The 26,292-nt window shown below is 53.0% G+C and overlaps 1 protein-coding gene across 1 annotated transcript; it reads right to left on the reverse strand.

Moving 5' to 3' along the window:
- Window positions 1-26,081, reverse strand: zswim8 (zinc finger, SWIM-type containing 8). Its single transcript, XM_047030287.1, is given in 27 exon segments — window positions 1-990; window positions 2,467-2,645; window positions 3,348-3,467; window positions 3,673-3,876; window positions 4,604-4,781; window positions 5,903-6,400; window positions 6,666-6,889; window positions 7,245-7,534; window positions 7,747-7,969; window positions 8,306-8,455; window positions 8,602-8,932; window positions 9,112-9,236; window positions 9,539-9,637; window positions 9,875-10,058; window positions 10,395-10,574; window positions 10,689-10,820; window positions 10,949-11,389; window positions 11,391-12,252; window positions 13,012-13,187; window positions 13,277-13,478; window positions 13,820-13,940; window positions 14,222-14,303; window positions 15,394-15,501; window positions 18,050-18,222; window positions 20,304-20,398; window positions 20,606-20,759; window positions 24,295-26,081. Coding segments are annotated over 27 exon segments (5,913 nt in total). The 5' UTR covers window positions 24,473-26,081; the 3' UTR covers window positions 1-786.
- Window positions 26,082-26,292: the final 211 nt, after the last annotated feature.

Below are 26,292 nucleotides of genomic sequence, written 5' to 3' on the forward strand. Positions count from 1 at the left end.
TTAAACTTTTTTTTTTTTTTTCTTAATCATTTAAACAAACTTTCTTGTTTCTTTACTTGTTTAAACACTGTCAACATAGCTAAAACTCATAGTGAGGGGTGGGGACACTGGCTCCCCAGGACAGAGGAATGTTGCAGTATGAATCTGACTCAACTCAGTGGTTTCATTTCGAAGAAGGAACCAACCAACATCAACAAATAATAACAAGGTTTTTTTTTCTTCTTCTTCTCAGATCCCCTCCCCGAATTGGAGATGAAGATGAAACATGAAAAGGGGTAAGGATTACACCACGCAGGAAGTGATGTAGAAACATGGACGCGGATGGATGAGAAAAGGAAGGAGGCTATTCAGTCATGAACAGAGAGACTTTGTATCCCTTCATCTCACACACACACACACACACACACACACACACACACACACACACACACACACACACACACACACACACACACACACACACACACAAAACACACACACACACAAACACACAAAACATAACATAACAGGAGGAACACAGATGTGGTAGGTGAGTAGGGGGGCAGAATAGGGATTTGATTGTGCTGCCTGTGTTCTGTGTAGGGTGTGTCTATAGGGACACACAAGAAAATGTGACGTCTGGTGAGGGGAGTGGGATGGAGATAGAAAGAGAAAGTTCCGGACAGAGCCGTAAGTAAGACAGAGAGAGAGAGAAAGAGAGAGACAGACAGACTGACAAAGCTGCAGAGGTGTGGGTGGTGCAGGTGGGCGGGGCTTGTTCTAACCCACCCTCACCCCTAGTCCCAGTCACGGAGAGAAGGTGGCCATCTCCAGGGAGATGCGCTGCCACAGTTCCTTGGTCTGCTTGCCCCTCTTCAGGTTCTGCAGCACGTCGTTGAACTGCATCATGCCCACGGGGGTCAGGCAGAAAGCCCCTCGGGCGCTGCGGATGATGTTGACAAAGTCGTCATAGTCAGCCGGGGTGAGGTGGATCAGCCGGTGGTGGATGTACTGCAGGGGGGAGAGACGACAGATGGAGAGATACAGAAAGTGAGCCAAAGGGTCACAGAGTCATTCTATTTCCACCCCATGTACACAGTGTGCTGAGAGGCCAGGAGGGCAACAGAAGGATCATCCGTTGGTGGCAGAGAGGGCGTCCCCCCCCCTCTCCCCAAGACCCTGGATGGTCGACACTTCACCCCTGCACGGCCTGTCACCTGCAGAGTTGCCTTGACTAAGTCGTTTAAGCTGCTTTATACTCCTTATATCATGAAACCAGCGCAGGCCTGTCTGTGTTCATTTAAAATGATTTAATCATCTCGCCTTCTCGGGGGCGGACTTGGATTTGCTTCTTTTTTTCTCCAAATCTTAGGACAAATCTGGTACTTTAATGGTGTCGAGTACATTTGTTTTTAATAGGAACCATTTAGAGAGTACAGGGTGGTTGAAATTGCTCACATAACTTAAGTGTTTCGCTGTAAAAAAAAAAAAAAAAAAGGAGAAAAGGCCAGGCTTTGCCCTGTGAAGGAACCGTGATGTCATCACTCAACATGGCTACACGGGAAATCGGCATCATGGAGCGTACATGTTCCTCATTTGCCTATTCCATCCATAATTGTATCAAATGTATTCCCAGAAAACATTCGATTTTATTCTAGCGCTACATTTGAAATCTGCAGTGTTAATCTCTGCAGATAACTGTACTTTATTCTGGTGACAGAGAAGGATTGTTGTAACTGGAGGAGGGAAGGGAAGAGCACTCTCAGATAAGGACAGTTAGTGAACACATCACAGGATATCCATGAGGACACTGGGCATATGGAATTCATTTCCCCTCCAGTGACTTGGGAAATATATTGCTGTCAGTCATGGTCTCGTTCCGCTTGACTACAGCCCCCAGATACCTCATCTCATTAACTTCCTGATGAGACGGTGGGGCGGAGAGCCTGTGTCACGCTGATAGCGTCAGCTGACTTCAAGGAGATGGCGGCCGCACAAATGCACACTCGTGCGCGCCCGCGCACGCACCGCAAATGCGAGAGAAGTGTGTGTATGTGGGGGTGTGTGAGATATACTGATATACTGTCTGGCTGATGCCAGGGCAGGCCTGAAGGTGTGTGTGCGTGTGTCTCAACGGAGGCTCCTATTCAATCCGGGCTGTTAATGACTCCAACCACTTCTCGGAGCCTGCTCGGGGGAGAGCGAGTGTGCGCGGATGTGAGAGAGATTGGGTGCAGATCTTTTTGTTCAGTGGATGTGCTGGCAGTGTCCCACCCGTTCATTGCTTGAGAGCTGTGTGCATCGCCGTCTCCTCGTCCTCCATGAAACTCCCTCATGCCATGCTTTCTCTCACACACACACACACACACACACACACACACACACACACACACACACACGTCTGATCCCGTCACACGATCCCCATCAACCTTTCTCTTCAGCAGGCACCGTGTGCACGGCGTGCGCGTGCGAGCATGTAGCGTTTACCTGAAGGTAGGCTTGCTGACATCGCTGCACCAGCTGGTGGAAGGCGGGCGTCCGCAGGTGGGCGTGGATGTGGGCGGGGTTGAGCCTCTGCAGAGCCTCCATGATGATCTCCTGCAGCACGAAGGGGCTGAGCACGCCTTTGGCCGCGCCCACACAGAACTGGTAAACGTAGTTCACACCTGGGGGGGGAGGGAGGTGGAGAGGAAAAATCGAAGGCTGAATTCACTAAACGGAAGCCAACTAAATCTGTAGTGCTTGTCGTAAGGCAGAACGAAACTCGACAAATTTGCAACGAGAGTTTCCGTTCCGAGTGTCTGGTTGGGTGCCGACGGTCCACAGAAGGAGCACGGAGACATGAATGGTAGTTTGAGCCCTTCCCCTGCGTGGAACTGGCAATCCTGTTTCCCGTTACAGCCGCTCAGACCTGAGGCTGCAAAGCTGGTTTATCAAGATTTCACATCTACTTCGGCAGTTTGATTTATTTCTAAATGGCATATTGCCATTCACTTTAACCATGCATTATAAAGAAAGCAGGTACTAAGGATAATACCTTTTCTAAGCCTTTACCTCTAGCACCTCGGCCCATCCATGTCGTCCCCCGTCCCCCCCCGCCTAAACCACTCTGCCCCATGGTGTCAAAAACAAAAAGGCGGTCTAACCTTTTCACATAATTGTTTTTTAAGACCAACTACTCTGGACCCCTAGTCCTCCACTTCCATTGTCCTATGACCAGCCAAGCTCCCAGTTGTCATCGTCCCCCCCAGCACAGCCAAGCTCCCAGCCCCCCCCCCCCCCCCCCCCCCCCCCCAGCACAGCCAAGCTCCCAGTCCCCCCCCCCAGCACAGCCAAGCTCCTAGTCCTCCAATCCCCCTCCAGCTCACCTAGTCGGGCAGCTAGGCCCAGGAGCCACTTGACGTCCTCTGTGTAGGGGGGGCTGCGAGAGAAGTTGTTGGGGTGGTCGTTGTGAGCCCTCCTGCCCAGCATTTCCAAGGCCAGCATGCCTACAGACAAGGACAGGAGTCAGCACCAACCACAAAAATACACACTCTACTCATCAAAAACCTCCCAAGTCGATGAGCAGCCAACGACTACTAAGTGTTTCGTTTTTTTAACCTTCATTTACTTGTCGCACTTTGCATTTAATTTCCAAGGTCGTTTAACCACCAACGACGAACATGTCATTCAACGCAGCCGTTTTCCCCTCACCAACTCTGTAGGCTGAATGCAGGTAGTGCAGGCCCTGTTGGCTGATTGGCTGGCTGTGCTGCTCGTCCTCAGCTGGGAAGGGGGTGCTGACCAATGCGGCGGGCTGGGAAGACATGCCAGGGAGGGAGGCCCCCTGGATGGCCTGGATGGCGGAGCCTGAGTGGACACCACCTACTGGGTAGAGAGCGGAGAAAGAGGCGGCTCCTGAGAGGGACAGTGCCATAGAGGGAGAAAGGTCAAACACCAGCCACTTTCGAAACGTTTCACACAACCTTCTAGTTAAAAGAAACAAACACACACAAAAATGTTAAATAAAGGCTGGCTGATACAATTATACAACAGTTTTGACCAATTCGTTTGACTGGACAAGAGGCATTCCATGAGTGCGGATGTTTGGGGATAGCAGCACTGGGACTGTGCTTGTCTCACTTTGCTTACGTTAACGACCGTTATCTGTGCAAAGTTACGTTGTAACAAACTTGAAGAATAACAAAAAAAACATACAAATAAATGTGACTGACAAAGTAGCGGGCCTGTGGCTAGATCTATATAAAGGTATAGCAACAAGTCGCTTTTTGAGCTGGGAAAAATGTGTTGCTTGGCAACAGTCCAGCCGAGCAGCGGAACTATTATGTGTTGCCAAGTAAATGATGAAATAATCTCAATCATAATATGTTGTCGCTTTATGAACTCATAAATGGTGCTCGTAAAACTGTTGTACAAAAGCAATCTCATTCAAGGTTGTGCCGTTATTCCTGAATATCAACACGGCTGTGATCGTCTTCGGCGACATCGCTCGATGAAAAGAAAACGGCCAAAAACACACAACTCTCACATTCACCTCCCGCCGCGCCGCGGAAAACATTCAAACAAACCGGATGCGGCGAATGGCGGAAAGACGCCGCCACCGCCGCCGCGTTTGCGAACTGACCTGCTACTGTGGTGCTCAGAGGGAGGCCCGTCTCCGTGTGGTAGGGGTGGACGGCGATCTGAGTCATGGACGGAACGGGCACGCCCGGGAAGGTGACGGCCGTGGCCGCCATGGGCGGATGGGGGCCGGTGGCCACTGAGAAGGGGTACTGGGCACCGATAAAGGCCGGGTGCATTCCCTGGGAGGGCACACAGACACACTTAAAATCAGTTAGACACTGCTCTTCGATGCCACCGGCGGGTCAGGGGAGAGGGGCTGTGTGGGGTTGAGCAGAGAGGGAGAGAGAGAGAGAGAGAGAGAGAGAGAGACAGAGACAGAGAGAGACAGAGACAGACAGAGAGAGAGAGAGAGAGAGAGAGACAGACAGAGACAGAGACAGAGACAGAGAGAGAGAGAGAGAGAGAGAGAGAGAGAGAGAGAGTTGGAGAGCGATGGAGCATGTGTGCGTGTTATGAATGATGGACAGAGACTCATCGATTTCTATACACAGCCCTGAGGAGATAGCATCAAACTTGGCAACCTTGAAGAATTACAATCCACTTAAGTTACTTCCACAGCTATTGAGTGTCTTTCGATATAATGCCTACTAATTCCACTTGATTTGGAGCTACGCAGGAGAGAAAAAAAAAAAAAAAAAAATAGGATCCTTTGAAAGTCAAACACTGTAGACACCCTGCCGCATACTGGTGAGTCTGGCAGCTATCCAAGCGGTTGGTTCAAAAACAGTTTCAGCATTGCCTTGACATCTCTCACAGGAATCCCTCTCCACCAACTCAACCTTCACAATTCAATTCCACCTGTTCACCCACCTGCAGGGTGAAGTCAAAACCCAAATACAAAATGTAAACTGTAAAAGGAAGGCTGAACCATGTGAAGGGAGAACAGAGGGAGTGTCGGGCTGTACCATCTGTCGTCCTCTTTGATAGCCCCACCTCTCGAAGCAGTCCTGGAACTAGACAACAAACTCACTGCATGGGAGTGGGGCTTCACAATGAAGTTCCTAGTTGACCTGGGGTGTGTTCCAGAAAGCAGGTTGGGCAACACAACCAGGTAAGTTAACTCCCCAAGCTGACGCACTATGTTGCAGCAACTTACTGGCAAAGTTGCTACAACGTCGGGAGTTAACTTGGCCCCCCGGTGATGTCGCACGACCTGCTTTCTAGGAATACCCCCCCGGTCTCCCAGCAACACATTTTTCACTTCACGTATCTTGGCAAACAAAAGGTCAAACTAAAAAAGTTCCATCCCTTTCCATCCCCACCCTCCACCCACCCCCATGTGTCCAGTCAGTCCTCTTACCTGTGGGTAGGCGGCCCCCGACACAGGGAAGACAGTGGGTCGGGGAACGTGCTGGAGGGGGTGTCCCAGGTACTGCGGGGTGCACACGCTGGGCAGGTGGGCCTGGATAGTGGTGTAGGGGTGCAGCCCCTGGCCGTGGGGGTGGGCCATGGCCGAGCCGGGCAGCGCGTGCGATTGGTAGATGGTGGAGCCCACCGAGATGACGGGCACCACCGCCGCCGCCGTCACGGACGCCGTCACCGTGGCCACGCCCGAGGACTCCATGGCCCCCCCGTTGTCCAGCAGGCCGCAGCCCGTCTCCGGGGGCCTCCGGCCAGCGCCGCCGTTGGCCCCGCAGCGGCCGGGCCCCTCGCGCTGGGCCCCCGAGCCCCCGCCCGCCGTCTGCTCGTAGAGCCAGTACCACTGGTGGGCCACCTCGAACAGCACCTCGGGGTACACGCCTCCCCCCTTGGCGGCCTCCTCCACGGCCATGCAGGCCTTCTCCAGCATGACGTTGTCCTGGGGAGGGAGGGAGGGAGGGAGGGAGGGAGGGAGGGAGGGAGGGAGGGAGGGAGGGAGGGAGGGAGGGAGGGAGGGAGGGAGGGAGGGAAAGAGGAGAAAAGGGAAGTTGAGAAGAGAACGGAAAGGGGGAAAAGAAAAGGACTAAGACAACTCGCATAGAAATGGTTTCGTTAACGGGTTCTATTAGAGCGGGTTCGTTTGTTTAGAAACGTACAACTGCACAGAAACGGTGTGTGTATTTCCACTGTGTAGATGTGTGTACCTGTTCTTTACACTGGACCAGGGCCCTCTGGATCTCATTGGGGTTGAGGGCGTGGGCGTGAGGCAGGCAGCTCAGTGCCAGCTCCGCCGCTGCCCGCACCATGTTGGGGTCACGTGCCCGTGACGCCCTGTCTGCCAGGGACGCCACTTCGGGAGGGGTGAGGTGCCCGTCCCAACACTCCACCAGGATGTTGAGAGCGGCACTGCCAATCTCCATGGCCTGGCCTGGAGGGGAGAGAGACATAGAGACAGACAGAGAGAGAGACATAGAGACAGACAGAGAGAGAGAGAGACAGAGAGGTAGAGAGACAGAGAGAAAGGAGAAAGCTTTTAGCTACTTTGAAGCATCATAAATACACCTTGTATCGCTGTAGTATGAAGTGAGCAATCCTTAAAAGCCTACAGAACGAAGGGGGAGAATTGGAGACAATTTGAAACCACTTCAACCAGCGGCCCCATTCTGGGCCAACCCACTCGAATCCACTCTGTACCACAATGTCTAAAAGCCCTCGCTGCTCTCATCTCTATTGCCCCCCCCCCCCTCCATCCCCGCCTCCCCACCCTCCCCCCCCTCCCTCACCGGTGATCCAGGACACGTGGGAGGAGTAGGTGCGTGACAGCCAGTTGGGAGAGACAAAGTTGTGCAGGCCCAGGGCGTACAGGCCGATCTCGAAGGCACACAGGTGCAGGTTGCGGTGGGGCCCCTGGTGGCCCCCGCTGGCCGAGGGCTGGGTGAAGATGGACGTGGAGCTGTTCCCGCCGGCCTTGATCAACACCGTCTTGGCCAGCTCAAAGTAGAAGTGGGCCGCCGCCTCCGATGGCTGGTTGGGGACGTGGGGTGCGTGGCACTCTGGGCGACGGCCTTTATACCTGGGGATGGGCACAGCGCTGCATGACGTCAATTACTGGGAGTTAATGACCCCTCAACTGTGGTGACAAACACTGGAGTTATACATGACTAATATATTCGCACACACATCACTGAAAGAAGGTCTTAGAAAAGAAAAAAGAAAGCTATCCCTAATGTATGTTTCCTTTTTTATTTGTATTTTTTTTCCCCACAGCGGACGGGACTAACTCACCTGCTGGTGTCTGTGCTCTTTGCCCTAGCCCCGCCCCCGGCCCTGCGGGAGCCGCTGGAGGAGGAGGAGCCCAGCGAATCGGAGGAGGAGCTGCTGATGCTGTCGCTGTCCTGGCCCCTCCCCCAGGAGGCTGCGGCCCAGCCCCCTCGGAGCGGGCGTCGGCTGAGGGTGGGCGAGCTGTCGGAGGTGGTCTCCGGGGCGCTGCTGTCGATGCTGGCCATACCTGGAGACACACGGGGGATGAGCCTCACAAACACCCGTCTCCTATTACTTATGGGACCACACAGAGCGTTTGTGGAGGAGGACATGGTTGAGTGGTGAATACTGGAGTTCCCTAAGGGGAGGTTCTAAGCCATGTCAACTAGGGGGGCCAAGCCGGGGCCAGTTGCTAAGCACCGAGTCCCCTCACGGTTGTCAAATCTCAATATTTCCCCACAGGGCAATTTTGCACTTTTGCCCCACATATGGCTCCAAAAGAACCCTGTTTCACATACTGGGTTCCACCGCCAGACTTCACAGACTAGATATGATGGGACGCGGGGTGCGTAGCCATGGTCACCTGTGTGTTTCTTCTTCTGGCGGACGGGAGAACCCCAGCAGCGGTTGTAGGCGCCCCGCCCCCCTAGCGCCAGGCGGCTGGGCACCGTACCCTCCGGCTTGAAGGGCGCCGCCTCACTCTGCTGGTCACATGACGCAGGCTGGGCGCAGTCTGGTGACACGTGAAAAGAAGGGAATGGCACATGAAGTTGAATGGATTTGGCAGGAAGTCATCGTGACGTTGAACGGCCTTCAAATGTAAACACGATTTACACATATATTTGTCATGCATTTCGAATATTCCGGCACCCGACTCACCCTGCTCTCTCGCCTCGCCAACGCCCTCGCCGGCCGCTGTGCTGTTCGGAACGCCGGCTCCCCCCCCCAGCGCCGTCTGCTGCCCCGCCACGCCCCCGCTGGCCACCGCCTGCACCGAGGAGGAGGAGCTGACAGCGTTGGAGTTGGCGGCGGAGGAGGAGGTGGGCCCGTGTTTGGAGACGCCCCCTCCGGTGGCTCCGCCGCCGGCCCCGTGCGCGGCGTGCTTGGAGGGGCTTCGCTGGCTGCTGGCGGCAGGCTTGCTGGAGTAGAAGGAGCTCAGGGTCTGGGGCTTGTGGGTCTGGCTCTCCCGGTTCAACAGCTTGTCCAGGATCTGGGGAACGGAGGGCAGAGAGAGAGGATGGAGGAGGAGAGTTGAGAGGGAGGGAGATGCTAGGGCTAGTCAACGATATCCCTAGCAGTGAAGATCTCCCAGCCTGGAGGCCGTCTAGACACGCCTAGTCTTCTAGGACCGAAAAGGGACTCTTCTTTCCCCCGAAGCTGGTGAGCTACCTTCTTCAGCTTGCTCTGGTCGTCCTTGTAGGTGATCATGAGGGCCAGGGCCAGGTCTCCCTTCTCTCTCCTGGTGCCCTCACACAGCAGGGGGTGTTCCGCCTCGCTCACCGTGGTCTTCATCCCTGGCACGGAGAGAGAAGACAAAGGGGAGTGAAGCGACGGGAGCGGAGGAAGAGAGAAAAGGGATCGAGGGGAGGGTGCAGGGTCAAGTGAAAGCAAACAGGCATTTAGGTAATAACAGCAACAGCAAGAGGGAAAACAAAGACCTAGCCCAATTAACGATAAAGAGGCCGGCTGAAGCTTAGCAAAACAAACCGGCCCGAGGATATTCAAGTTAGTGCACCGGAGATGGTTGCCGAGGAAAACGAGAGGAGGTGAACCGAATGTTAACGGGGGGAGGCGCGGGGAAATGAAAGACGTTTACCCAGCGCTGCCACCGACGCCTCGAAGCCCAGCTCCTCGTCGCCTGGCATCTCGTTGTTGCGGTTACGGCTCGGAGGCCGGGAGCCAGTTGGGGACACCACTGCACAAACAATATACCGACAGGAGAGAGCACTATAAACCACCAGGAGTCTGACTGGCATAACCGTTACATGTTAGAAAAGGTCACATGTTAAAAGTGTGTGTATTTCATAAATATTTAAGTAAAAAAAAAAAAAAAAAAAAAGATGGAGCCTGTTTGTCTGTGGAAACATGCCTGTAAGTTGAACAACAACAACAGGAGTGGTTGGGTCCCTGCTGGCACGCGTGTGGGCCTCACCTGGGGTGCAGAGCACGTCGAAGATGAAGCTGGCCAGCATGAGGGGCAGGACGGGCCGGTAGTCGCAGAAGTTGCCGTCGCGGAGCTGCTCCCCTCGGTCCCGTATGGAGGTCATCTCCACCAGGCCCAGGGGGATCTTCTTCAGCAGGGACACCACCTCAGACTCCTGGTACGCCAGCTTCACCTGGAGGTTCACGGAGGGAGGGAGGGAGATATACAGAGGAGATTAAGTCAAAGAGAAACAGACATATACAGAGTGAGTGAGTGAGAGTGTGAGTGTGAGTGTGAGTGTGAGTGTGAGTGTGAGTGTGAGTGTGAGAGAGAGAGACAGAGAGACAGAGAGACAGAGAGAGAGAGAAGTGTGTGTGAGAGAAAAAGAGAGAGAGGCAGAGAGACAGAGGGAAGGACAGACAGATACAGTGGAGAGTAAGTGTGAGAGAGAGTGAGGATGGGTGGGCGCCAGAAATATCCCCCCAGACACACCCACCCACCCCCGTTGAGTTAAAACAGCAGCACTGACCTCCAGGGCCTTGGTGGAGGCCGGGGGCCTCTGCAGCTCCAGAGAGAACATGCCGGTGCTGAAGGCCAGGTTGTGGAGCTCCAGCCTCTCGCTCAGCACAGTCAGCAGGAAGGCTGCCTTGGACAGCGTGTTGGTGGCCACCTGGGTCTGCCGGCTTGTCGACACCTTGCTCTTCTTACCCTGGAGGGTGGGAAGAAAAAAAAAAAGACAAAAGGAGAGGACGTTATAGGTCGACATGACAAGGAAAGCAGCTGGTTCAAGTGCTTCCTGGAAGGAGGAGGTGAAGGGGGTTACCTTTGTCTGAGGCTGCTCCACTTTCAAGTCTGGAGGATTGGCCAGCAAGTCTCCAGCCAGTTCGACGGCCAATCGGCACGCCTCGTTGCTGTAGCCGTGGGCATGGAGGGCCTCGGCGCACGCAAACAGCACCTGGGACACGATACACGGGTCACATCGAGTCGCCCGCCTCGCTAGTGCGACTCGTCAGAGGAGGCAGCTAGCCAACACTAGAGAGAGCTGTGAGTACTGGGCCAGCGACCCCCCCTGTGGCTCCTCACCTCCATGCGGCCCTCCTGCTCCAGGGGTTTGATCCCAGCGAAGATGTCTGGCTCCTCCTCGTGGTTGTTCTCCGGCACCCCTCTGTCCGGCCCCTCCTCTGACGCCGCGCTCAGGTAGTAGGCCTGGTAGTCGTCCTCTCCCACGGGGTCTCCCCCTGCCGCCGCCACGCCCGCAGCACCCTCCGGCACCTGATTGGCCGGAGCGGCCACAGCTCCTCCTCCTCCTGCCCCGCCCTCTCTCCGCCCCCTCGGTGGCTTGGCAGCGATTGGCACGGGGTTGGCGGCGGGCGCGGCCGAGGGTCGGGCTTCCCCGGCTGGGCGCGCCTCCTCGCCGGCGACCTCCTCCGGGTCGCCTTCGAGCTCCGCCTCCTTCTCCACGAGAACGGTGGCGTCGGCGGCGACGACCACCACCACGGCCCCCTTCGGAGAGAAGGCGGCGGGGGGGGGCGGCGGCGACGTGGTTGGCCCGTTTGGGGTCGAACGGGCGCTCCTTGCCGGCGCTCCCCGCCCCGCCGTACTTGCGCGGCTCTCGGAGCAGCGGGCCGGGCGAGGGCAGCATTTCTGCCGGCGGCGGCATGAACTCAAAGGTGTTGCTGGCCTCCGCCCCCAGCGCCAGGCTGGACCCGTCGTCCAGGCTCAGCTCGGCCATGTCGGGCTCCAGGGAGCTGTCCTCGCTGCTGGTGCGCCGCTTGACCGTGGCGTGCTTCCCCCCGACCCCTCCCCCGCCGCCCCCCCCTCCCCCGGACGCCCCCTTGCCCCCCTGCGCCAGCTTGCCCTTCCCCCCGGCCGAGGAGGACGAGCTCCCGGCCCTGTACGAGCCCTTGCCGACGCCGCCCTCCTCCACGGACAGGGACGCCCCGCCGCCGCCCCCCGCTGCCAGGCGCACCAGCACCCCCGGCCCGCCCCCCGCCGACGACAACCCCTTCCGCTTGCTCGCGGCCGTCTCCTTGGGGCGGACCGCCACTTCCTGCTGGGGCGAGTAGCCACTCCCCCTGCCTTTGTAGTCCTCGGAGCTCCCCGGCCTCCCTCCTCCTCCTCCGGGTTCGGGGGGCTCCAGGCCGGCCTTGGCCCCCCTCTGCTGCTGCACCGCTCGCGCCCAGCAGAAGGAGGCGCTCTTCTTGTCGGCGCTGCAGTAGGTGATGCCCGGCAGGGGGTAGGCGGCCTCCCAGTTGAAGTAGCACGACTCCACCGCCGGCTTGAAGCCCTGGAACAGCTTGTCCAGGGACTTGCGGTGCTGCCCCCTCTTGACGATCTCGATGACCTTCAGGTGCCACTGCTTGAGCTGCGCGGCCAGCTCCAGGCGCCTGGAGGCGGGACAGAGGGGGGGCCGCGGGTCAAAACACAAACGACTCCAAGCTAAACAAACATGTCACCGTGACGGAAACATGCATACACACGTCCACACTCTCTCTCTCTCTCTTTCTCTCTCTCTCTCTCTCTCTCTCTCTCTCTCTCTGCAAAGGAGACCCCATCGCTCCACATTTTCCTTTACGCGAGTGTGTTTAACACAGACTATAACAAAGCGGTCATTTAGCCTGGTGTGTATGGAGTGTGATTTAACCGCCCCAGGCTGTCAACAGCCTGTTGGGACTGCAGACTAACCCGTGTCACGCAACATCGGGGGGGGTGGGCACTGCAAGCTAACCCAATTAGCCATCAAGACTAACAATTGTCCAATACTTTGAAGATATATCTATATTTTTGGAACATTGCTCTCTATTATTTGTATAGTGATGGCACAGAGAGACAGGAAATGTTGGGAGAGAGAGACAAAGACAGAGAGACAGAGAGAGAATGACATGCAGCACAGGGCCTGGGTCGAATTCGAACCCAGAGCCCAAGAAATCCCCAATCTAACCCAAGAGACAAAGGGAGGATGCAAACTGAGATTAGCATTTGAGTTCACACAGGGTTCAGGTAAATAGAGGACAAAAAGTTTAAAAGGAAAAGTCCCGCTGAGCCATCAGGCAGCGCGGAGGGGGGGGTTGAACAGGAGCGTCTGCAGAGGTCGAGCGGGACACAGAGATGGGAGGGGGGGGGGGGGGTCAGGAACGAGGCCTGACCTCTGGGGGCTCATGGTGGGGTCCAGCACAGCCAGCCTCCACAGCACCACCATCTCGTCACACATGCTGGCACAGGCATGCGCCGCCACCTCCGACTGCCCGTTGCTGCGGCCCGTGTGCCCGCTGGCGCTGCTGTGGGAGGCGGATGTGCGCACGCTGTACCACCAGCCGATGATCTGAGGAGAGAGGAGCAGCGTCACCTATGCTGGACACTGGGAGCGCGCGTGGGTGAGGAGGGGTGCGTATCGGGGCGTGTGTGTGTTACCTGTTCGTAGGTGAGACATTGCTCGGTGAGGATCTCCAGAAGGGGGGCGGCGTTGCTGTCCCTCCTCTTGAACATCTCCCTGACGATGGACAGAAGGTTCCAGATGCCCTCGGGCTCCCGCCCCCTCAGGGGCCGCAGCAGACAGGCCCACTCAGCCGCTGCAGGGGGCTCCGTGGAGGACAGGTACATGGAGTTGACATCGCTGGGGTGGAGGAGAGAGAGAGACCCACCGACACACACGAGAGAGAGAGAGATGTCAAAGTTGAGACCCTTCTTATGATTCACATCAGACTGGAAGGTTCCAGCAAAACAAGAATACATTAACAGGCGACACACGCAGTTAACCACAAAGCATTTGAAGACAGACACCGGACGAAGACCTTTGGTGACTCCAGACTGACGAGTACTAAGAGATTTTCGCCAGTCAGACGGCAAATACCCCAAAAAGTCAACCCCTCCAATTCGCGGTGAGGAAGTAAACGCCGATATCCTCCCACCGTCTTAGCGTTCCGCCCGTGTCTGCCGCCGTCTCGGACGCCTCACCTGAAGACCACAGGAGAGGGTCCGCAGAACTTGTGCAGGGTCTTCTTGATGTTGTCGCTGAGAGTGGACTCGTCCAGGTACCAGGTGCTCTGGTCGGAGGCGGAGGGGCCGGCGGTGGGGTCTGCACACAGGAGAGAGACGGGAGGGGGGGGGGGGGGGGGGAGAGTTTGAGGAGAGGGTGAGGGGGGAACGTGTTCCCGCTTGAAGCCACCGTCCATCCCGTCGTTCGGTTTCAGTATCATTTCAGAATCTTGAAATGGAAAACCGCATCTCTTCTTTGGGGAAAGGTGTGACCTCGTCCGGTGTGCGAGACAAGGAGGAGAAAAAGGATCCACAGAGTGGAGACAGAGAGCCACGCTGCCCCCCGCTGGACAAACAGGGGTGGCGCAGCAGCGTCCCTACCTGGAGCGCCGCACACGGTGTTGATGGCCGTGGACTGGGACGACAGCAGCTCGTCCAGGAGCCGCTGGGCCGTAGGCAAGATCTGAAAAGCAGGATCACACCGCGTTACCACCACGCCGCCGCCGCGCTGTCCCTCCGCTCGGCCGGTCCCCCTCCCCCCCTTCCGGTACGCCGCCTCCCGATTGGAGAACAGAGCTCGACTCTGGGTTTCAACATCACAGCTCTGATTACAGCCAGGACACACAGTTGCCCTTACAGCTGAGTAATATTAGACTGACCAGCAGCGCACCAGTGAGTGGGACCCGTAAGCAGACAATGGTGCCACTGTGAGGTCTTTATCTCTGGAGAACAGGGTCCACACAAAGGGAGTATTGATGCTGGGCCAGTTAACAGGCTTGTAGGGAGCTTATGTCGCTGTAAAGCTAGTAGCTAGTTAGCTTCCAAAAAGTTAAAACACAGCATTCTCTTTCCCCTCGGGTCCTACCCAATTGTCCATGGGGAGCTACGGAGGCCTTAACCCTGGACAAGATGGGGGATGTCCTGATTGGCTCAATGGTTATGGGCGTGTACCATGTTGACTGAGGCCTTACCACTGGGGCCTGGGTTCGATTCCAGCCCAGGCCTTTCCTGCGGGTCCTCTCTCTCTCTTGGATTTCCTGTCACTCTACACCAGGGGTGGGCAACCCTGGTCCTCAGGTGCCACTGTCTTGCATGTTTTAGATGTTTCTCTGCTCCAGCGCACCCGATTCAAATGAATGGTCATTACCCGGCTTCCACAGAGCTTGATAACGACCCATTCATTTCAAACAGGTGTGCTGGAGCAGGGAAACATCTGAAACATGCAGGACAGGGGCACCAGAGGACCAGGATGGCCCACCCCTGATCTACACGCTCTCTCCCAATCAAGCAGAAATACCCTCAAAAATATATCTTAAAAAGTCTGTGTGTGACTGTCTCATTTCAAAAATGGCTCCAAGGGATTCATATTTTTCTTATCCGATTTTGACTGAATTCATGGAAATTGAAGCAACCTACTGAGGCCAGAGTTCTAACAAGCTCCTGGCCTGATAAGTGTTCCATCGGAGGGCTGGCAGCTAGGTGGGGGGGGGGGGGGTGTGACTGAAATGGGGTCACCTCCGAGAGAGACGCGCGGTAACGGACCGAGGTCTCACCTGCTGAGGAAGCTCACTGATGAGGTACTGGGCGAACTTCTGCAGCTGGTCCCTCTGCAGCCGAGACAGCGACTCAGACACGGGGGCACGCAGGCACACCGCAGATGCCTGGGGGGGGGGAGAAGGAGGGGGGATGCTTAGCGTCTGTTATGTGGCGGCATCGAAACCTTTCAACTTCATCTGAAACTGAGAACTCTACTCGGCCCACCAACCAAAGCACACCACAGCTCAACTCCCACAGTCATACTTTGATAACGCCACCTAGAAACCGACTCTCGACGGTGCAGCCTTGTGAAAACCTTTCCGAAAGAAGAGCGTGTCTGTGTGTGCGTGTGCATGCGTTGGTGTGCACGCAAGCGTGCCAATGGCAAAGCTATCTGCCGGATCCCTCAAAGCCCAACGCTACGGCAAGGAGCCTTCGCTCATTTGCTAATTGGTGGACTATGCCCGATAAATAATGCATGACGCTGAGAGGGCCAGGGTTTGATGATGAAGGTTTGGAGCCCCAGAAGCTGGTGAAAGAGAATGTGGAATGCCCCCCCCCCCCGGAAAGGCCCAACAGCCGCCCCCTCCCATCTCACGTCAAAGAAGAAGCCGCGCGCGTTCACGGGAGGAGGAAAACGGAGGGAGGCCGAGGGAAGGGTGGACGGAGGGAGGGGACGGATGAAGAGCAGGGGACGGCGAGAGAGTGGACGGAGAGAGAGTGGACGGAGAGAGAGTGGACGGAGAGAGAGAGGGGGAAAAGCTAGACGGGAGAGACCCGCAAAGAACGAAAGGGCGGCGGTAAGTGTGCTAATGGTTGAGCGGCGGCTTTTCAAAAACTGTTGAGATGGGAATGAGAGGCTGGATGGGACATAATGGAAAAGGAACGGAGGAGGAGAGGAGGGGGATGATGAGGGAACCTGCATGCCCAGGCTCTAATACCCCCTTTAAGAACATTTCATGCTCTTTAATAGGATTATATCAGCAGCATGTACGCACGCGTGCGTTGACACACGCCCCTCAGTGAGACACACTTTTTCAGTATTCCGTCCGTTGAGATTACATTAAACCAGCATTTGCTGTTTTGCAGGCCTCCCTCAGATGTTTGTGTGTGTGTGTGTGTGTCTACTCTGCAGCTCCTCAATCCAGTGAGAGAGCACAGAGGAGGAGGGAGAAGGCGGGCAGACAGTGGGTTTGGTGTGAAGACACACACGCACTGGTAGGTTCCTGTGAAAACCACACAGAGCCCTTTAAAGGCCACTGCTATATTCTGAAACACTGTGAGGACTCCGCTCTCCTACTCGCAATTATTTCAGGAGGTGCGGACCAAGCAGCTGAAACTGGGTTTATTTGGATCGTAAAATGGAACCGGCAAGGATCCCACTTTTAGCCTTAGCAACCACTGACTCACTCGTTGCTGTACAAGTTGCTGATAGCATTGTCCAACAGTCGGCCGTCCTGCACGCGGGTTGGGCCTGAACATCAAACAGTGTGTGCACTATTTGCGGGAGCTAACCTGTCGCCTCACAACTCCCCTGTGGCACCAAGGCATTTCTAAATGACGAGGTTCACGTCAAAATATCAAGGCCCGTGCGTGTGTGTCCCCCCCCCCTCCATGAGCGGAGGGTTCCTGAGGCGGCCTCGAGGAGGGCCTCGTCACCTGGAGGTGACATGCGTCCATATCCCTCACCCAGAGATGAGTGACTGAGGCAGGGCTGGTGGCAGCAATAATGGATCTATATGAGGACCTGGGAGGCGAGAATGACTAATGCTCCTCATTCGGCACCATCAGCCTCTAATGAGCCTCATAAAAAGGTCACAGAATAGCTGTGAAAACAGGCCTGTGGCTGAGAGAGAGACAGAGAGAGAGAGAGAGACAGAGAGACAGAGAGAGAGAGAGACTATGTACATGTGTTTGATAGTGTGGGTGTGTGTGTGTGTGTGTGTGTGTGTGAGAGAGAGACAGACTGTGTGCATGCGTTTGATAGTGTGTGAGAAAGACAGAAAGAACGATGGTGTGTTTTTGTGGTTGCGCGGGAGACACAAAGCGAGAGAGCAAGAGCGAGCGAGACCGTGTGCATGTGTCTGATAGTGTGCGTGTCCGCCTTACAGTTACAGCATCTGTACAGTTGCGCGCGTCTGACGAAGTGTGAGATAAGACCCTCACAGCAGGGCTGTTGCACGGCCCGAGGCTCTCTTCCAAAGAGAGCTACTTCAACAGTTGGCGTAGAAGAAGAAGTTCGAAGCAAGTCAGACCTGGTCAACTTAGCCGTATCAAGTGGAACACAGGACTGACCGTGTGATCCTTAAGCTCTTTTACACACACAACTGCTGCAGTAAGGCCCACCTACACAGTGATATCAGAAGAAAGCAGGGACAGTCCTCCACCCATAGACACAGGCTAATCAGAGCCTCCCACACACACACACACACACACACAGACACACACACACGCCTGAGCGGTCTGCAGCACATGACCTGGATCCAGAGGGGAACCCCCACACTTCTCTATGGCCCCCACGTTTATCCTGTCCGTTTCCAATGTCTCTGGTTCCAGCACACACTGTTGTTTTTCCCCCTCGTTCTGGCAGTCCAACTCGACTCACATAGTGGCACACAATTACACTCACAGGGTTGGGCATTCATCTACACACGTACACACACACACACTCACGTTGTGAATCCTGAAGAGACAGAGGGCCACCACATGGGCGCACCACTTGGCCCCGGCGCCACAGGTGCAGCTACAGGAAGTGATGCGGCAGCGGTCGAACATGACCGCCACGTTGTAGGCCCCTTTTGATTGGCCGGCCTGGGGCGACACAACAGTGGCACTGAGGTGGAAACCTGCAAGAGGAGAGAGAGAGGGGGGGGGAGAGAGAGAGAGAGAGACAGAGAAAGAGGAGAGAAAAGGAGTGAGTGATGCATAAAGCACAAACGATCCCTGAAAAGGTGCATCTGCCTAGCTGACACACTGAAAAACTTGGAACGAGAAATACAGCTTTGGGCCAAAGGGCACCAAAGTCTCCCACTGCGATGGTGAGCCAGCTGCTAAGTGACAAAGGTCAGGCCGAGCCAGGGTCTTAATACCGCTTCATCCTGCTCTGCCAGACAGGAAATGAAAGGCAGTTTTATTTCCATTCACACAGAGCGAAGAAGAAAAAGAGGCAGGAGCGGAGGATGAATGAAGGAATGCCAATAAAGGAGGGAACAGGGAGATACACAGGAAGACAGCTACAGGCTAGAGGGGGGGGGGGGGGGGGGGGGGGGGAGAGAATCATCGAATCAATGAACGAGGAAGAGGACTTGAAAGAAGGGTTAGGAGTGGAGAGGGAGCCGGCCAAAAGCTTTTACCCGCTGGACGCCTGCCAGCATTCTCCTGGAAAGTCAACACAGCGCAGGACAGAGAGAGAGGGAGAGGAGGCACAAAAAGAGGGGACGCGAAGAGGTTAAGGGAACGAGAAAAGGAGGGAAAGAGAACGAGGGGGTGGGGGGGAGAGAGAACGAGGAGGAGGAGAAGGGCACAAGTCCGTGCTCTTTTTTACCTAGCAATCATAACCCCTGGCTCACACACACACTTTAACCTACTTCCCTCAGCCTGGCCCTTCCACTGGGAGAAAGAGGGTTTCCATTACCTCACAGTGAAGTCTAATACATTGGACATCATATCTCACAGAAATTCCCAGTGCAGAGGAAAACAATGAGAGACTATCTGTATGCTGGGATACTGTGAGAAAACCCTTGCGGAAGTGGCAGAAGGTCTGAGGTAAAGCTTTTCATTGTTTTAATATGGAAACCGGTTTCGAACAGGGAGGATTCGGCCGTTTGCTGACAATATTCCTAGATGGGCTACTGGTCCACTGTTCCAAAAATTGGATGGACGTGACATCACTAGACTGTGATTGCAGACTTTTTTAAAAGCTCTGATTAGTGAGCCAATATTAAGGCTTTCCCAGTGGACAAGGGGGTCTTGCATCAGGCTGAATGCAAGATGAACACGTCTGAAATAACCTTTTTTTTTTTTTTTACAAAAATGCCTTTCCTTCTCTCCTCTCCACAAACTGTTCTCTGACCGGCCCTGTCTGAATCGAACACATGAGCTTATCTGCATAGTTGTCACAGATAGCAGCAGTCCTATCTCAGAGGATGGGAGTAAGGGATGGTTACATGTGCAGAGTATTCAAACAGTGTGTGAGGCTCCTTCTGGGCCATTAGAGCAGCTGTAATCCTGGTGACTCGGGAGATAATCCAGTCATCTGGGATGATGGGCGGATCAAATGCACGATGCCTAATGGACTCACTGCAACCACTGAGGTGAACCAGCTCAGCATCTGGTAGGAGATGAGCTAGGAGACATGTTCCATTACTGTCGTCATAGAGAACCCAGAGGACAGTGGTTGGGAGACAGCTGGTTTAAACTGGTGGTGGAGTGACAAGTGTTGGTTGAAAAGATGGTCAGCCAAAAGATGTGATGGTGACCCTGTCACTCCTTTTACACAGGCTGTTCCCAGGTAGGAAAGACGCTCCATTGTGCCATTCTGTCTAGAAGGTACAAACACGGAACGGGGGGTCATTGTTGTAACGGCATTAAGCCGGCAGCGGAGACAATCACAGAGCCGAATCGACGTCTGTGTAAAAGGCAGAGCCGTCATGGTGGGACTGCACACACTAGACACCGACACTGACGTCACGCCTCTGATTCTGGAAAAACAGCATGCCATCTGAAATCTCACACGGGGCGGAATTACGCCGGCTTTGTTTGGTTCTGTGTACACAAACAAAGACGGCATAATGAGGGGGTCTTCCTAACGGCTGTATCCGTTTTCGGGATCTCAGTTTTAACAGGGTTTTGCTTGTGGTTGTCTTGTCTTCAGCCCACTGCTCACCAATCTGATGTGTGCATGTGTCTACGTGTGTCTCCTGCTCACCTATCTGCAGAGGGTCTTTAACAGCTCGGATCCGGTACAGCTGCTCCCCACGCTGGAACTCATCAGGGCTGCCGTTGGCTAAGCAGGAGTAGAGCCTGCGGACCGAAGGAAGGAGAAACCAGAGGGATGGGGAGAGAAACAGACAGGAGAGGGTCAGGGGACAAAGGGGGGAGGGAGGGAGGGAGAGCATATGGAAAGAGAGCAATGTGTGGATGAAGGCTGTTTTATCTTTGAAGGCCATCTGTTTCTAGCTGATGTTTGGTGTAGTGCGTGTGTGTGTGCGTGTTGCACCAAGCGTCTACCTGATGTCCTCCTCATTCTCGGGGAAGCTCCAGTAAGCGATGCGTAGCTGCAGCTGCTCTGGGACAGGAGGGTAGACCTTCTCCACCACCTCAAAGGGGATGTGGAACGCCACCTGCTTGGCAGACAGCTCCACCAGGGGGATCACTTGCCCATCTTGGAGAGCAGAGGGGAGAAGAGGAAAGGATTCATCTGACCCAATGGAAAGGGTGTACATGTAACAAGGCTTTCGTGGAAAATTGGGGAGAGCAAAAGACGGCAGGCGAGAGTGAAAGCCTGCCGAGAAAAGTGCAGAGTTGGCAATTCGCTGGCCCCTTATTAAGAACACATTGGTCGGCTGTGGGGGGAGGGGGATTTGGGGCTCACTTTCCTGACAATCCCCCCCCCCCCCCACCTAAGGCCTTCCCTTTGCCATCGCCCATATAAAGACGAGCGCAGGCAGTCTGAATAATACCATCATGTACTGGGATGGATGTGGTTCAGATGGTTAGGAGCCATGGTAAACCTGTGGAGGACAGGGGTGGGGGCTGTTTTGACACACTGACAAACCCAATGTGAGCGTTGTGTGGCTTGGCACGGTGCAACAACACCAGAAATGTCTGCATTCTTAATGCAAGCTCTTCAATTCCGGCCTAAATAACCCCAAAAGAGGAAGTTTGCAGTAACATGTTTATGATAAAGCCTATTTAGGATGGTGTTGTACAAGTTTCGGTGTTATTTCGTGACTTCGAGCTCAGTTCTCAGCCGTGTTATGAAAGTAGGACAGCTGCCAAGCAGGCAAGACTGTGTGTGAGCCCAGGAAGGGTTTGTGTTTCCTGAGAGGTCCTGAACCCACACACACACACACACACAGAGAATGTGCACTCACTGCATGCTGGAGTTAGCAGCTCTATGACAATGGCTCCCTCAAATAACCCCCCCACCTAAACATACAATAACCCTGAGACTAACAGATAGCTGAGTTTACACAAAACAGCAGAGAAATAACAGGTGATCTTATCTCAGAAAACAAGTGGTACATTAATATAAAATACAAAGTGGCACTTGGTCAGATGGTGGAATAATAAACAAAACAAATGTGCACCCAGTTTTGGCCCAAAAAGGAGAGGCATAAAAAAAACTATCATTTGCAGCTCAGTCTGGCAGTCTAATTCATCAGGGAGACGAAGATCTATGAGGCAACCCCGATGTAATCCTCCCAGCCATCGCCTTCCTAAACGTAGGATCCATATTTTAGGGGTTGATGCTAAATTGAAGCAAACACTTGACTTTTTTTTGCCACAGGTAGATTCGTTTTTCAATAATTGATGGTGAGCTATTTAAGTAGATCAAGAGCTAGAGTTGGATAAATAAACTGTCCTCAAAATTAAGATGGCATGTTTTATTTATTATATAATCCGTGTCTACTGAATATCGATATGCATGTCAGATATGTGAACGAGACAATGAAGTTCATTTACAGGGATCATTTAAGGCCAGGGGCCCAGGCTCAATGGTAGACTTCTACTGCCACAACCGTCAGGCTGCCTTCACGCTAACAGCCTCCTCACATCTCCTCTCGCTCACAGCAGCCCTTCTCACAACTCCCAGCTTGTCCCTGGGATGACAAGTGCTTCTCAGTCCTGTGATAAGGATGATTACTGCGCCTAGATCAGCCCTCCGGCCAAGCAAGATGTTGGGCTGGTAAACAACATCACAACGACCTGGTGCCTATTCCACCGAGCGTTACCTTACACACTGGCATTTCAAACTTGATGCCTCTTGATGCCTCCCAGTAGGCGTATTCTTGGAGCGGGAATTGTGTTTACCAATTCAGCGCATTGCAATGTTTACAGAACTTGTGCGACACAAACGTTTGTGCGGAAAACTGGAAATAAAGGAAGATGAAACGTTTGGCCCGTATTTTTATTCAAGCTTACTTTTGCCACTTGCTTCTATAGTTAGTTCTATAGCAACAGATTGTGATGCAGCATCTTTTTTTCTTCCTGTTTTTTTTACTCATTCTACAAACTGTGGAGATCTAACCAATCATGACCAGCCTCTGTGATCTGCCCCCGTGTCCATGTTGCTGCCTGCAACAGTATAGACTGAAAAGCGAAATAGAGAGTGAAAGACGAAAGAGAGAGATAGCAAGAGAGAGTGAGAGTGGAAAAGAGAGCAGGGGGTGGCAGCTAGTAACAGGGTCTTACAGAGTTCATGTTGCCAGCCAGTCACTGATCGCTTTCTGGAGACTTAACTTCTAACTGACCAATCAGACGGCAGCATGAGAGGGGGGGGGGGGGGGGGCACGCACACATTCAAACAGCTGTTCCATTGTAGCCAGACCGGCTACAATTTATTACCCTACTTAATAAACAGAATCTACAGGTGGCTAATCTACCCTGTATCTAACAGCTTCTATACCATTCAGCACTGAGCCACCGACACCAATTGTCATCGAGGAGGGGAAATTAAATATTTTGTGTCTTTAAATCATTCGGTGCATGTGTGGGGATTTGGGTGTTTGAAATCAAAGTTGCAGCAGCAGCATGCAAAATCATAAAATAGGGGGGTTTATTTTAGATTGCTAAACCACAACCCCCGGGCCTGAAGTAGGCCTCGCTGGTGACCTGGGACAAAGACAAAGCCCTTCATACAGCCCACAGCTGACTGTGCTCCTCCCAACCCCCACCGCGTCTTCTACCCAAACACTACCGACACACACAGCCTCCCCTACCGAGGAGCCCCTCTCCAAACTCATAATACACACAGCCTCCCCTACCGAGGAGCCCCTCTCCAAACTCATAATAAACTGCTCTCTCCCCCCCCCCCCCCCGCCTCCGCCAGCTTAGTTGCCAATAACTCCCCAGTCCGCCTTTGCTTGTAAAGCCAACCTGGGTGGACCAAACCTCTTCCTTGAAGCAGCCCCCCCCCCCCCCACCATACACACACAGAGAAAGAAAGAGACAAAGAAAAATAAAGAGAGAGAGAGAGAGAGAGAGAGAGCGAGATAGCGAGAGAGCACAAACCAAACCTCACCTGGACTGAAATCATTGTCAAACGTATTTGCCAGGCAAATTGTGAAATCATTATGAAGTACAAGGGGGATCATCATTAAGAAACCTTACATTTTGAGTTTGGTGAAAGTCGATTAATCCATGGTATGATTCGAAAAGTGTCATTGGTCAAAGAATGGAAGATTTGCTTTGCTGCCAATAAACTAATGTGTACATCAGTGACATCCCTGCCAATAAATCTAATGGAGAATCGGTGACATGTGCAGCAGCACCTGCCCTCTTCTTGGCACAATGTTCTGAGTTCAGAGGCCTATCTAGAAAATAGTCTGCAGAATAGCATGACCTGTTGTGTACTGACAACAAACCGTTTCAGAAAGCAGGCTGCTCCCTGGGAGCTCTAGGATGGTTTTGACAGCAACATTTTGTCAACATGAAGAGCAATACATTTTACCCTGACTTTATGTCACAGATGCAACACATTTATATAGTTATGTGATACGATATAACTTAATTGGTTAGTTGAACACGGACTTTCATATGATCTGGATACTTCTCAGGTAGGCTACTTTAGAAATGACAGAACATCTGTTGGCCATCACAACTTTTTGCATCACACGTATCAAGGGGCCCCTTTTGGGTAAATTCAAGTGGAACAACGGATAGAGTCTCTGTGTGTGTGTGTATGTAATATTTACCTTTGATTTTTACTGTTGGTGAATTAGGACCCGCAGATTGTTTCCTCCATCCCCTCCAGTTTTGACACAGGCTCTCTGCCTCGGATATGAAGGAGCAGAGCGAATCCTCTTCAAACCGGTCAGAATCTTCGAAGGAGAACCTTTCCCCGTCTTCCCACTCGGCGAACATTAGTTCCATTACATCCACTTTTCAGAAGTCAAGATTGAGGAGCTACAAGGGGCCAAGGCGTCTCTTAAAAAAGGCAGGAAAATGGCTAATTTTGTCCTGAACTGACAGCGAGCAGATGCGAAACACAACTTCTAGTCTCTAGTAAACGTTGGGGGAGGGGTGGCCGAAACCAAAACACTGCTGAAAGCGATCTGTAATCTGTTCTTGAAGGCTAGCTACTTGGTTAAAATATATGTCTGACATATCCCAGCATAACCTTTTTTAATACCGGCAGGCTACCGACTCAAAAAGTGGAATGAACATTCGATGTTTAAATGACAAAAAAAAACTAAAGCTGTAGGGTGATCGTCAGCCATGTATCTGAGTCAAGGTGTGCATGCCATCGGGTAGTTGGTTATTTGTGCCTTTAAAAGTAGAACGCAAACTCGAGTTGGACTCAGAAGACACTTTTCCTTGTGTATCCAAGAGACAACCCCCCACTCACAAGAAAGTGCCCATGGCTGCTGAGTGGAGAAACGTTTATAGGTTTATGTTTCGGCCCATGTTTCAGCAATACATTTGTTTGTGAATTTCTACATATGGGCAAACAGTCAATGCAATGAATGACAACTAGCTAGCTACTTCTAAAATCAAATCTACTCAATGCCATCAACTTGATTTCCTCCATTCCTACGCCCGCCGTCTGTTCTTGACCACTCAGCTGTGGAACCCACAGCCCCACATCTCGAGACAACAGCCCGTACAGTGTGTTCTAATAGGTAGCAAGCCAACTGTGTTCTTTTTTATCTATATTTTACATTGACTGAAAACACCCTAACAGTGTGTGGAAAAAAATCTAAATACAGCTCATATTCCTGCTAGCAATCTTCCTCCCTTTGTTCGACATATACTTCTCATCTACCTACATGCATTAGCTGACTAACTGGCCAATGCTAACTAGTTAGCCAGCAAGCAAGCTAATCTTGCATTGACAACCAGTGATGAAGCTAGCTAGCTTGCTAAACTAACAAACAGCTTTTTAAATAGATGGATATCGATTGTCATCGGCCACAAATGTCATTAAATGATTTTCTTTTAACGTCTAAGGCTGACTAAATGATAGTTATTAGATATAAACTGACTGGTAGCCGTGTTTGGATACCCTTGGTACTAATCCGAGTCAAAGCTTCACAGCAGTCGCTCCAACAAGGGGTTTGTTGTTTGTTTACAGTGACATCTTTAAATATCTACCCACTCTTCAAACTTGATGTTTTACACGCCACTTACTCGAATAAGTCTTCAGCTATGGTGCTCTGGTTGTTATGCATTTGTTCGTTTGCAAACCTGTGCTAATAATACCTTCACTCGAATGTATTTCCTTTGTATTTTCCAGTAGAGCTCTCGCTTGAGCCCCGGCCATACGGCTTCCGAAGAGTTGTCGCCCGGAAATAACGAATAGCCAATTTTGTTTCCCTGACATAAAATCCGGTTGTCCTACCGACCTAAAGCAACGTCTTTAAGCCTTCCAGCAACACTGGGCTCCCCCCAAAATTATCTCAACAATCCCCCTCTGCCCCACTCTCTCCGGTCGGGAAGATGGCTCTTCTACTCTCGAAGGCTTCAGCGAGCTTGTCGCCTCCTCTATCAGCTGATTGCAACTTCCGCCTCACGTCAGTAGCTCCCTCCCTCCCTTGTTGTATGTAAACCAAGTAGTTTTTTCATTTCTCTTCACACATCATCCATAAAAAGTACAAAAGATGAATTGATAATTAGATAAAGTTAGATAATTGTGAGCTTTTTTTATGGGCTATATCAAGTTATTCAACTGTTCCAGCACTACTTTCATGTGT

This window comes from Hypomesus transpacificus, chromosome 11 (genome assembly GCF_021917145.1).
Source record: "Hypomesus transpacificus isolate Combined female chromosome 11, fHypTra1, whole genome shotgun sequence".
Classification (NCBI taxonomy): Eukaryota; Metazoa; Chordata; class Actinopteri; order Osmeriformes; family Osmeridae; genus Hypomesus; species Hypomesus transpacificus.